This window comes from Plutella xylostella, chromosome 15 (assembly GCF_932276165.1).
Source record: "Plutella xylostella chromosome 15, ilPluXylo3.1, whole genome shotgun sequence".
In the NCBI taxonomy this organism is placed as follows: domain Eukaryota; kingdom Metazoa; phylum Arthropoda; class Insecta; order Lepidoptera; family Plutellidae; genus Plutella; species Plutella xylostella.
This window is the reverse complement of record NC_063995.1, coordinates 5059932-5072805: the sequence shown is the minus strand read 5'-3', so window position 1 is coordinate 5072805 and position 12874 is coordinate 5059932. Positions and strand designations below refer to the sequence as shown.

Below are 12874 nucleotides of genomic sequence, written 5' to 3'. Positions count from 1 at the left end.
AGTTTATAGAGTAACTAGCTATAGCCAATTAGTTAAGTCATTAATTTTGTATAACATAAAGTAGAATAAATAAATTTAACCAAATAGTTTTATTATTGTTTATTTAATCATACTTACACAGTCTGAACCAAGGACCTTAGACCGACCCCCTGGGGCCGGTAGAGGCTGGAGATTAGGAAGACCGAGGACATAGTGTAGTGGGGTTGCTTGGGAGAGGCCTATGTTCAGCAGTAGGTATACGACTACGGGCTGATGATGATTTATTTATTTATTATAGATAAACCAAAAGACAGCATACATATTATTACAGTTTTAAAAGATACATTGAAAGAAGGTCTTACATCTAATACGATATGATGACACAGCGTGTAAGAGTCCACTGTTGGAGAGGCCTCCTTGATTTTGATTTGGTATAGATTAGATACAAACCTAGCATACCATCCAGTTATACATATTAGTACTAGTTCTTACATAGTAATACATAGTGTATCAGAAAACGTATAGTTGTCAGTCGAGTTCCGAGGGTTAGTAAGACATAATAATATTCAAAGCTGCTCCATTACCGCTCACAAGCTAAAACGTAGTAGGAATATAAAACACGAGTGTAAAAAACGTAGCACTATATTCAAAATTATTACTTAAAAATACTATTTACAGTCTTTTGTACAAAGTTCTAGTGTTGCAGATTTGACACGATCCTACCAATACGATCGACGGTTACAGTCCACACATATGTAGATTTAAGAGTCCGGTTTTAGAGTCCATTTTTGCAACTAAGTTCTATGTATGTATAGCACATTTGGTCAACCTTTTGTATAAAACAATAATTATAATTTCTTAGCCGGTATTGAAATGAGATCGGCCATGTTGTATAGACATGCCCTAGCGCAATACAAAAGAGCACTTATTGTTTCACCATCAGACCCTATACTCCGTATGTAACGGTGTGCAACTAGGTTACATACTGGATTGAGATCGGGCATGTGTTATAGTCATGCCCAAGCACAATACAGAAGAGCACTTATCGTTTCACCGCTTGACTCTATATTCCGTATGTAACGGTGTGCAACTATGCTACATCTGTTTAACCACTCTCATAGTCTGGCAACCCTATATTCCGTATGTAACGGTGTGCAACTAGGCCACATACTGGTTGGTGAGCGCGCGCAGCAGGCGGGCGCGGCGCGTGGCGGCGGCCTCGCGCTGGATGTCTTCACTGTTGTTGGCGTTCAGCTCTAGGGCTCCGGCCGCCTGACAGGAAAAATATAATGGTTATAAGTGGTTTGTAACATATTGAATGTTACGTTCAGCTAGGGTTGCACAAAACTGACCGACAACATAATTAGCATTCGATTTTTTATACAGATAGGAGTTTTATGCTAGTGACATGGTAAAAGCTGCTAAGTATTTCGGTAAGTATGTATTTACCAGCCGATGCCGACGGGAAATACACTGATAAAATTGTACCCTGTATTTCGCAGGGTAACAAAACAAACAATAGGTACCGGGAAAGTAACTTATTCTGTATGAACACTTTCACCACGAGATAAATAAGTTACAAAACAAGTTGTACTAACCTTGACAGCCCTGGCGCGGCGGCCGCCCTCGCCGCGGCGCGCGTGGAAGGCCACGGCCACCTCCAGCAGCGTGCCGTCCCAGATCGTGCCGTAGTACGCGTCCATCGCGTCCGACGCGTTGCCCGTCTGGAATTAAATATAATTAGTAATGTTTTTCCCAAATGGCATAGAATTAAATAAGTTAGTTAGCGAACGAAAACCGTTAGGGTAGTAGAGTTTTCAAGTTGAGAATGTAGCATCTTCCAACCAGCAGGGCCGGCGAATTTGGACAGGTAGCCGTTAGTGGTTGGATGAGGAAGGCAGAGGACAGAGTATTGTGGCGTTTCTTAAAAGAGGTCTATTTCTAGCAAGAAGATTGGAGGAAGGAGAGTGGAAGATTATTGGGAGATGATAATATCGAAACAGGTGTTGGTGTTAATGGTGTTACTCACACACATTACTATGAGGTACTCAGAACACCGAAAAGTGTCCACACACTAAGCAGATGCAGGCAGATATCTGTTGGCTGGGAGTAAACTTTATACGGAGAAGGGCCATTTTAAAATACGCCACTGCATCTGCGTAGTGTGTGGTGTCAATAAGCGAAAGGCCCAAAACCTCACCTTCTCAGCAAGACACTTAAACGCGGGCGTATAATCCGGCTCATCGGGCAGCTGGCACAGCGCCGCGGCGGCGGTGGGCGCGCCCACGGCCACGCAGCAGCGGGCGGCGCGCCGCGCGGTGGCGCCCTCGTCCGGCGCGCGCTTCGCGAAGTGCCACGAGCCGGCCGCTAGGGAGCAGAGGTAGCGGCGGAGAGCGGCTGCGGGGCGCCCGGCTGCTGCTTCCACGTCGCCGTAGAGACGGAGCCTGCAGGATGGGTATACAGATTATACCGTATATAGGTAGTATGACCAATAGTTATAGGGTCACGATAAGCAATAGCGCTGGGACCGAGCTGGCGGCTACCACGTCGCCGTAGAGACGGAGCCTGGAGGGTGGGAATATAGGTTATAGTATGGCTGTTTGTTATAGGGTCACGGTTTGGGGCGCGCTTGGCGAAGTGCCACGAGCCGGCGGCTAGGGAACACAGATAGCGGCGGAGAGCGGCTGCTGGACGGCCTGCTGCTGCTTCTACGTCGCCGTAGAGACGTAGAAGCAAGAGAGACGTAGAAAGGCCAAGATCGCGCAAATATGCGAGCCTGGGAAGGTTTGCCTCCGTATTTCAAGCCGAGATATATGCCATCATTGGATGTGCATACGAAAACCTGGATAGAGCCTTCACTCGGAGGAATATATTTATTCTGTCAGACAGCCAAGCTGCTCTTAAAGCATTGACTTCTGCAGAAGTTAACTCCAAACTTATAATGGAGTGCATCCTCATCCTGAACAAAATTGGAGCTAACAATAGAGTGACCCTGCGATGGGTGCCCGGACATTGTGGCATCAATGGCAATGAGGAAGCAGATGAGCTCGCACGTCTGGGAGCAGAAAGCTTACCGTTGGGCCCCGAGCCCATCATCGGGCTACCAAAATGCACCAGTCGTCGCGAGATCAAGGACTGGGCACAGAACCAAAGCTTAGAGGCTTGGAATAATGTACCAGGGCAACATCATGCAAGAGCCCTAATCGTGGGCTATTCGCAGAAATTTACGCGTCGAGCCTTAGAGCTCACACGCAACCAGTTAAGGGTCTTGACAAGAACCTTATCAGGTCACTGTAGGTTGAACAGTCACTTACATAAAATGGGTCTGTCCGATACTCCAACTTGTAGATTTTGCAATGAAGAGGACGAAACGCCCATGCATATTCTCTGTGAATGTGAGGCCATCATTCACAAGAGAAACAGAATCTTGGGCGGCTACAAATTAGCCCCCATAGATGTCAGGTCTCTCCCTCCAGGTAAGATCATCAGGTTTATAAAAGACCTGGGCCTGGATAGTGAGATTTGACTCGGCAAGGGGAGTCACAATAGATCTTTTAGGTCGCAGTGGCGAATGGGCACTGGTTGCCCTCCCCTTTTCTATAACTATAACTATATAACTATAGAGACGTAGCCTGGAGGATGGGTATATAGGTTATAGTATAGCCGTTAGTAACAGGGTCACGATAAGCGATAGCGCTGAGTCTGGGGGGCGCTTGGCGAAGTGCCACGAGTCAGCGACTTCCACGTTGCCGTAGAGACGGAGCCTGGGGATTGGGAATGTAATTGTAGTACCTATGGCCGAATATGGCCGATAAGAGAGCGCGTTGTGTAAAGTATGATCCGAAAAGAAACCGGTCCTGGAAAAGCCGTCCCAGACCGGTTTCTTTACACTGCAAACCTAGATTTTAGGTCTCAAACACAAAACTGCGATGTCAGGCCGCATCGGAAAGATACGAGTACAAGCGTTTGTGTTCAGATTTTTGTATTCAAGCCCTAGATGGGTAGCCGGTCAGTCAGAAGTATTACTGGCTGCCCGGCCACAGCGCCAGGTACTCTATCACTAACTCTGTCACTTACATACTATGATAACTACACACATACCAAGAAGTTTTGTACGGGTAGAGGCGCAGACTGCGCTCGAGCACGTCGGCGGCGGCGTCGAGCACGAGGCGCGCGTTGTGCGAGCTCAGCGCCGACACGCCGCCCGGCCACAGCGCCAGGTACTCGACCACCAGCTCCGTGGCCGGGTCGTCGGTTATCACGAGCATTAGCGAAAAGAAAACGGTCCTGGAAAAGCCTTCCCCGACCGGTTTCTTTACACTGCAAACCAAGCCGAACACAAAACTGCGATGTGAGGCCGTATCGCAAAAATACGGCGTTTGGGTTGCAAATTTGTGTATTGAAGCTCTTAGGTGGGTAGCCGGTCACGTAACCCGTTTTCTTAGCTAAATGATATAATTATAGTAACCTGTAGCTCTCGACGACTCGGTCATAAACTACAGGCACTATACCTTCAGTCAGACGGCAGTCTGACATCAGGGATCCAGTGGATCTAGCCGCTGCAGCGTATAGCCACAGTACTCAAAAGAAGAGTCGCCTCGGGGTGGTAAGACCCCTCCCTGATGTCCGGGATGGGTAGCTGGCCAGTTAGAAGCCCTAATATGACCATCAAACACATACCAAGAAGTGTTGTACGGGTAGAGGCGCAGACTGCGCTCGAGCACGTCGGCGGCGGCGTCGAGCACGAGGCGCGCGTTGTGCGAGCTCAGCGCCGACACGCCGCCAGGCCACAGCGCCAGGTAGTCTATTACGAGTTCCGTGGCCGGGTCGTCGGTTATCACGTTGTATATTCTGGAAGGAAACATTGATTAAGTTGAAGAAGAAAAATACTTTGAAATGAGATAAATTACTTCTCTTTTACCATATAATTATTCACTTGCAGGTGGCCAAAAAGTATAGGCAAACAGCATCCGCTCTGGGTGTTCGCTTAGCGATGTGGTAGCCCTGGTAAGTGAGGTGACTCATCATGATTGCGACATCTACGTCTTACGCAGAGCTTCAAGCAAAGGTGCATGATTTTCAACTAGACCTACTGAGTGCACATGAATAAGTTGTAGAGCCGCTTCCTTGTTTCGGTAGCGGTGCCTCATTACACACAGAGTAACATACGACCACAGACTAACCTACCAAGTACAGCCAGCAACACAGACTCACCTGGCCAGTACAGTCAGCAGCACAGACTCACCTGGCGAGTACGGACAGCATGACAGTGATGGCGAGCGGCTCCCGCAGTGTGGCCAGGAAGCCGTGCCTCGCCTCGGCGGCGGGGCTTCATTACACACAGAGTAACATACGACCACAAACTCTAGAGAAGCTAACATAGCAAGTACAGTCAGCAACACACTCACCTGGCGAGTACAGACAGCATGACGGTGATGGCGAGTGGTTCCCTCAGCGTGGCCAGGAAGCCGTGGAAGGCGTGCCTCGCCTCGGCGGCGGCGCCTCATTACACACAGAGTAACAGACTAACCTAGCAAGTACAGTCGGCAACACACTCACCTGGCGAGTACAGACAGCATGACAGTAATGGCGAGTGGTTCTCTCAGTGTGGCCAGGAAGCCGTGGAAGGCGTGCCTCGCCTCGGCGGCGGCGCCTAATGAGGCGCCGCATGTTACTCTGTGTGTAATGACACACAGAGTAACATACGACCACAGACTCTAGAGAAGCTAACATAGCTAGTACAGTCAGCAGCAACACACTCACCTGGCGAGTACAGACAGCATGACAGTAATGGCGAGCGGTTCCCTCAGTGTGGCCAGGAAGCCGTGGAAGGCGTGCCGTGCCTCGGCGGCGGCGGCGGCGTCCCGCGAGTGCGCCGCGCCGCCCGCGCTCCGCTTCGTTGGGCCCGGCGCGTTGGAGTATACTGATAGGGCTGTAAAGATGGATCGGTGATTAGGTATACGATATTGTTAGGTATATGATATATAAATGTATGTATGTGTAACCTTTAACAAATAAGCAATATTTGTTTGCGTTGTAAAATAGAGGCAGATTGATTGCAGGTGATGAATATCCCAAACTATTACATTGATTACAAAAAATATTTACCATTGTAATGTTACCTAAGTTCTATAAGGCTTGAGTGCTTTTTATCCCGGAATATTTTCGCTAAACTCATAAACGTGAAGAGAAAGTTCGCACGGAAACGATACGATCAATATGATTAATTGGAAGGATTACTGTGAGTCAATGTCTCATAAATATATAAATAGCAAATGATGGCAGCTAAACATCAAACATACCCAGATCCCAGAGCGCGCGCGGCAGCTTCCTAGCCGCCTTGCCGCGCTGCAGCTCGAGACACGCCGCGCACAGCGCCGCCGCCGCGTCCCCCGCCACCCCCGCGCCGCCCCCCGCGACCCCCGCCACCCCGCCCGCGCCCTCCCACTCGCACCCGTTCACTAGCAGGATCCAACACGCTTCTACGATCTGGGAGAGGGGGTGAAATTTATGGATAAAAAATTAGTGTTTTGATGTTTAGGTTGCTCTTCAAATAATGCTATAGTTTTCGATTAAAAAGTGTGGCAAAAATGTGCTCTTGGCCTTATTAAGCCGGACATCTCATGCTTCTTTATGAATAGTTCAAGTTTATGAATGAGTTAAAAACATTTAAACATTAAATAAACGGTGTAAAACCTATATAGTGATGATTACCTGTGGCCTCGGCACGAGCTGGTCGCCGGAGCTGGCCGCCGCGATGCAGGCCTTGCACTTGGCGGCGAGCGCGGCCAGGTTGAGGCGGTGGTGCGGCCACTCCGCCAGCACCACGAGCACCTGCAGCAGCAGCAGCTCCCAGCCCAGCAGCCGCGCCAGCGCGCCGCCGCCGCCCAGCTGCCCGCGCGCCTCGCCCTCCAGCACCGACAGCAGCGACAGCGCCACGCGCGCGCAGCCCGCCTCCGCCCGCGCGCGCGCCGCCCCCGACACCACGTAGCCGAAGTCCTGCAGGAACCCCCGCGGCAGCGCCCCCAGCGCCGCGCCCAGCGCCCCCGCCGGCTTCCACGACGGACTCAGCTTCCACAGCGGCGACGCGGGCGCCATCATCGCCAGCTTCACCAGGCACATGCGCACGTCGTCCGCCGTGGACGCCTCGATCAGCCGCTTCTTGAGCCGCCCCATCTCCAGCTCGGGCACGGCCTTGCAGTCGAGCCCGGGCGCGTCCCAGTCGTCGCCCAGAAGCAGCCGCGGGATCTCCACGCTCTCGTCGTCGCTGTTCGCGATGTCGTTCACTATTATGTTCAGCTCGCTGTCGCTGATCAGTTTCCGTCTGATAGTTTTAGAGGAGTCGCCGACGTGCTTCTTCATGTACTCGTCTATTCTGTCGATAGGTATTTGACACTGAGAAGTGGCCAGATGTAGAAAGAACATTCTGAGGTTTTCCCATTCTTTTTCTCCGAGTTCTGACATCAATACCGGCGCCAGGGCCCAGAATAAAATATCGAAGAATTTAATTCCGACTATCTTGAATTTATTGACGAAGTCTGGCTGCGTGGAGGGCAGGCCGCCGTCCAGCGCGTACCGCACGGCGTTGAGCGCGGCCACGCGCGGCAGCAGGTCACGCGCCGCCGCCACCGCGCCGCCCGACGCCGAGCCCTGGATGTCCAGCTCCACCATCTGTCTCTGCACCAAGGGAATCTCTCTAGCAAGGTTATCTGCTTGTAAAACACTTATGATCCCTGTGTAGTGATTGGCGACAGACTCCTGCAATTTCTGAAGCAGAGACGGCTCCTCATTCAGCACTTCCAGTCCCAAGTTAAGAGCTCTAATATAACCCAAGATATCATCTTTGGCCACACTTGCAAAATAAAAGTCTCCCCATGGCATTGTCTTGTGTGACCCATACCCATAGAACGCTATTTCTCTGTCCAGTAAGTTGGAGTTTTCTCGGCAGCCCAGGATGTGCTTCTTTGCCAGGTCATGTTGAGCATAGAAGAAATAATTACAGCATAAGTCAAAGTGTATTTGCATAGTGAACTCATACTGACTGACTTCTATGTCCCCTGTGTCCCAGTTGTGGTTTAGGTCACCAGTGTCTTCTGTGAGCGTGAGGAAGGCTTCCATTACTGGTATTTTTATCTTTTTAGACTCCCGTCTACCTGCACTGGATGTTGGCTCATAGTATGCCAATACATCATCCAAGTATCTGATGCTCTGTACCCGAGTTGCTTCACAGCATCTCAGTATTTTCTCAAAGCTTGGATTCAGTGGGCTGTAGCCAGTGTCTGGAATCATCCCTGGTCTGAAAATAATTTATAATTTAATTAGAATCTACTATTTTTATGGGGGTGTCTGTTCCTACACTTGGCATGTTTCATAATGCTGGGTTACTATTACATATTAAGATTATTAATAATATAGTGATACACTTACAGATGTATGAATGGCAATTTAGTTGCTTTAGCATAGAGGGCAGCCTTGACTGGGAATCTGATAATCCATCGGTGGTACATTGTCAGAGCAAACTGCACTTCAGCTTTATGAAGCAACTCCAGAGAAATATCCTGAAATATGCAATGATTGATACATTAGTTTTATTACTTAATCAGGGTGTCCACTCAGAATGCTCCAAAAAATTCCCTGACTTTTCCCTGACTTTCCCTGACCATTTCAGAAAATTTCCCTGACCACAGATCAAAATAAAATCCCAATTTAAGTAATTAGATGACGAAAGCTTCAAGTTTTGCGTTTATTTGTTTGAAAGTTATTGAAACTTCGATTACGTAAAATATTTATACAGGGGGCTGCAAAAAGGGCATACTACAACTAGGGCGGAAAAACGTGAATCAGAAGGTCATTCTAAACTATTTTTGTTTTACTAAAACATTCACAAAAAACTTAGGTTTTCCACATAAAATTTGTTGATCGCGTGACTTTTTACTATGAAGAACCAAATATATATTTTCTAAAGCACGTTTTTTTTAAAATGAACTACCTTTTTAATCACTTTTTTGATTTTGTATATCATCATCATCATCAGCCAATATTAATCCATAGGCATCTCTCAAGGAGAGCCACTACACTCGCTCCTCGGCCTTCCTCATCCAGCCACTACAGACTACCCACCTAAGGTCATCGGTTTAGAGAGCAGAAGGGCGTCTCACGCTATGATTATATTTTCGAGGTCTCTACTCGAGAACTCGTCTATCCCAACGGTTATCGGTTCCTCGGCAGATATGACCAGCCAACTGCCGCTTCAGCCTGCATACTATTTTGACAGCTATGTCGGTAACCTTAGACCTCTGATGGATAACCTCATCTCTGATACGATCCATCAGAGAAACCCCAAGCATAGCTCACTCCATAGCACGCTGAGCGACTTTAAATCGGTGGACCAGTCCTGCCGTCAGTGTCCAATATTTAATAAAAAATTATATTTTTTTTAGAAATCTACTGGTTTTTATTGCAAAAGAGGTTAGTTAGTTGTTTGAAGCTCACTTTATGCTAGGTCTGGAACTTACAGCAGAGTACAGGTTTTTAAAGTACGCATCCTCGAAAATAACTTTTTTTTATGTGTGAGTAAGAAAGCTGGCAGATAGCATATTTTTTTGGATATTTTTTTTACTTGTATGTTCATCTCATGACCTTTCTTAGTCCTCCAATACCGAAAAAAATATAAAAAGTTATTTTATGTGTGCGGGCGCTTTCAAATTTCCCCCTAAGAAGGTGCCGCGAAAAGGCAGCGTTTTTGGAGAAACCCGGTTGCGCTGTCGTCGTATTATAAAAAAGCTTGAGCTGAGTCACCCCCTTTTGCAACAACCTGTATAATGAGACATCATTTTACCATTCAAAACCTCTGAACTATATCAAGATCTACTTGTAGCTAAACTTTCAAAATTCTTAACACATATTTTTCTAAAGTCATATTTTTATTATATGACTACTATTTACTATACTTTATACATATTTATTGTAATAGTATGGATCAGACAAAAATATTTATAAAAACTAAACAAGATTTTATTTTATGACTTCTGTATTTCACGTCTAAAATAATAACGTAAAATACTGCAACTTTGCCAAAAAATTAGCTTTGATAGTAGTTTTTCCCTGACTTTCCAGGTGGTCCATCAATTTCACTGACTTTCCCTGACCACCTTGAGCTTCCCTGACTTTTCCCTGACTTTCCCTGACTTTCCAGATAGTGGACACCCTGTTAATGTAAATCCATATACGCAATGTTAGATTACTATGATTGTTACCTGAGGAGGGACAGAGAATGCTCCGTTGGTGGCCATGTACACCAGATCTTGCATCAACTGTTGTTGTATAATTGGTGGCAATTTAGATTCCAAAATATCTGTAATTGCAAGACATTTAGTATTAAAATTAGTCCAAAAAAAAGATTAAGTAGATTTGTGTAATTCGGGGTTACTAAGTGTAATAACTGTCTTCACTGTTAATTATCTCAAAATGCTTTTAGGAATGGAAAGAACACAATATAATTAAATAAATACCTAAATTCCATCGCAGATGAGCAGCAACTTTCAATGCCAGGATCTTAAGAGCAAGTTGTTTCCGTGTGAACTGCACGGCGGGCGGCGAGGTGCTCGCTGACTGCGGGCTTGATGGCACATCCAGGTCCACCACTCTCTCACTTGTGGGCTTGGAACCACCATTTTTATTGTCAACCGAAAGGAATTCTATTATCAGTTCACAACCTGTCGGCTCTAAAAGAACAAAATTATTGTATAAATAGGTATTTCACATTGAATAAGGCAATAAGCTGTATCAGCAAAACATTATAGGTTATGAATTAGAAATTATTGAGGTACTTAAAATACTAACCAGGTGACGGTTTGCAAAGATGATTTTTAAGAAGATTTGGGTCTAGAAGAAACTCAAACCACAATATTGTATCAGGAGAAAGGGGAACTGTGCCCGGTCTTAACAAATCAACGTCCATTTTAGCAAATTAAATCATGTATATGACCTCAGTTAAAAGAAATGAATATCTATAATCTAACACGGATATGCGATCAAATCTTAATTACAAAAAGTATAAAACTTTATAAATTTTCAATGTATTTGCAGTGTTTTTGCATTTTGTTTCACATAAATTCGGATTTTTTGACGTAATGTTTGACACCATTACTGTCAAAGTGTCAAATTGACAGGATTGACAAGCATTGTTTCGAATTCACAGATTATATCTGATTCATAACTCCTCAAAATAATAACGGCCTCATGTTCTCATCTTTGTGATAATATGTACAGTTAAACTATAAAGTCCTGAAATTAATGTTTGAGGAACTAAAATTTTCAGGAGCCTGGCACCATTAGAAAAGAAACATAAAAGTCATAACAATTGTTTATGTCAATAGGCGGTTGGCTGTTTTTTTGAATTTTCTTATTAATTATAAGGATAATCTAGATAAAAGCAACAATTTACGCTTGGTTGCAATTAGGAAGATGAAGAAAAATATTCGTAGTCAAGCTAGTGAAGTTATTTATCGAGTTTTTATACAATGTTTCGCGGAGCATCAAGCTGGACACATTTTGTCGAATTTGGAGGATGTTTACGCTCGTACAGCGTCTATGACGGGTATGTAGCATTGTACAAATTGTAATGACTCATTTTTAGGGTTCCGTAGCCAAAATGGCAAAAACGGAACCCTTATAGTTTCGTCATGTCCGTCTGTCCGTCTGTCCGTCTGTCCGTCTGTCACAGCCGATTTACTCGGAAACTATAAGTACTACAGTGATGAAATTTGATGGGAATATGTGTTGTATGAACCGCTACAAAAATATGACACTAAATAGTAAAAAAAAGAATTGGGGGTGGGGCCCCCCATACATGTAACTGAGGGATGAAATTTTTTTTTTCGATGTACATACCCGTGTGGGGTATCAATGGAAAGGTCTTTTAAAATGATATAAAGTTTTCTAAAAAACATTTTTCTTAAAGTGAACGGTTTTTGAGATATCAGCTCTCAAAGTCGTAAAAAGTATGTCCCCCCCCCTCTATTTTTATAACTACGGGGTATAAAATTCTAAAAAAAATAGAGGTGATGCATGCTAATTAACTCTTTCAACGATTTTTGGTTTGATCAAAGTATCTCTTATAGTTTTTGAGATAGGTTGATTTAACTGTAATTTTGCTGCTACGGAACCCTTTGTGCGCGAGCCCGACTCGCACTTGGCCGGTTTATTTATTAGTACCGACGCTTCATTTATCGATAAACCTAGGTTTAGAGCCCAAGTCGAATATTGTTTACATACCATTGATTGTAGGTTTCATCTGGTTTCAGTTGAGGCAAACCTTAACATTTTGATACTTGAAGATATATTTTTTGTTTACTTACTAAATTCACATTGTGTGAATTTGGGGGGCAACGTGTTACTCAAAAAGATTTTTTTATTTTATTTTATAGTGTATATCAGACCAGCGTGCCAAAGAGGGCAAAATATGGAATATTTCTAACTCCTGGAAGAAACTGAACTGGCCGTCCAAAAAGAGAAATTGATGTCTTTACTATGTGTGCCCTTCATCAATAGATCCAGTTTTTTTTATACAGTTGTAATAACTTATCTAAATAAATATTTATTGGTTTCACTAATTAACACCTTCTAGCTTGTATAAGAGCTTTTTTGTGGATGGTAAGTTGTTTTTAAAATATATAAATAGGTAGGAAGTTAACAGGCAAAATTTCAAGTATCAAAGTCAGTTATGTTTCGCTATATAGGGTTGCTACATGAAAGATAGCAGTGCCCTCATTTAATTTCAGGACTTTATAGTTTCACTGTACTTTCACTTTCCTTCAAACTAAACTTATCGTTGTAGGTACTTACCTAATAATAATATTATGTTCCTTTCTTTCATCTAATTCTTCTTTAAAAC

The 12874-nt window shown here is 44.9% G+C and overlaps 1 protein-coding gene across 2 annotated transcripts; it reads right to left on the bottom strand.

Moving 5' to 3' along the window:
• Positions 1 to 605: 605 nt before the first annotated feature.
• Positions 606 to 11117, bottom strand: LOC119691258 (integrator complex subunit 8). Of its 2 annotated transcripts, XM_048625974.1 has the most exons (12): positions 10822 to 11117; positions 10491 to 10703; positions 10236 to 10333; positions 8407 to 8537; positions 6694 to 8275; positions 6282 to 6468; positions 5743 to 5911; positions 4822 to 4830; positions 4081 to 4242; positions 2180 to 2423; positions 1578 to 1703; positions 606 to 1251 (listed from the first exon to the last, which is right to left on the bottom strand). In XM_048625974.1, the coding sequence occupies exons 1-12, from the start codon at positions 10937 to 10939 to the stop codon at positions 1138 to 1140; spliced, it is 3153 nt and encodes a 1050-aa protein (XP_048481931.1). In that variant the 5' UTR covers positions 10940 to 11117; the 3' UTR covers positions 606 to 1137. The 2 variants fall into 2 exon arrangements, with proteins under 2 accessions (XP_048481931.1, XP_037964316.2); XM_038108388.2 differs by lacking the exon at positions 4081 to 4242 and having other exon boundaries at positions 4660 to 4830.
• Between the last annotated feature and the right edge of the window lie 1757 nt (positions 11118 to 12874).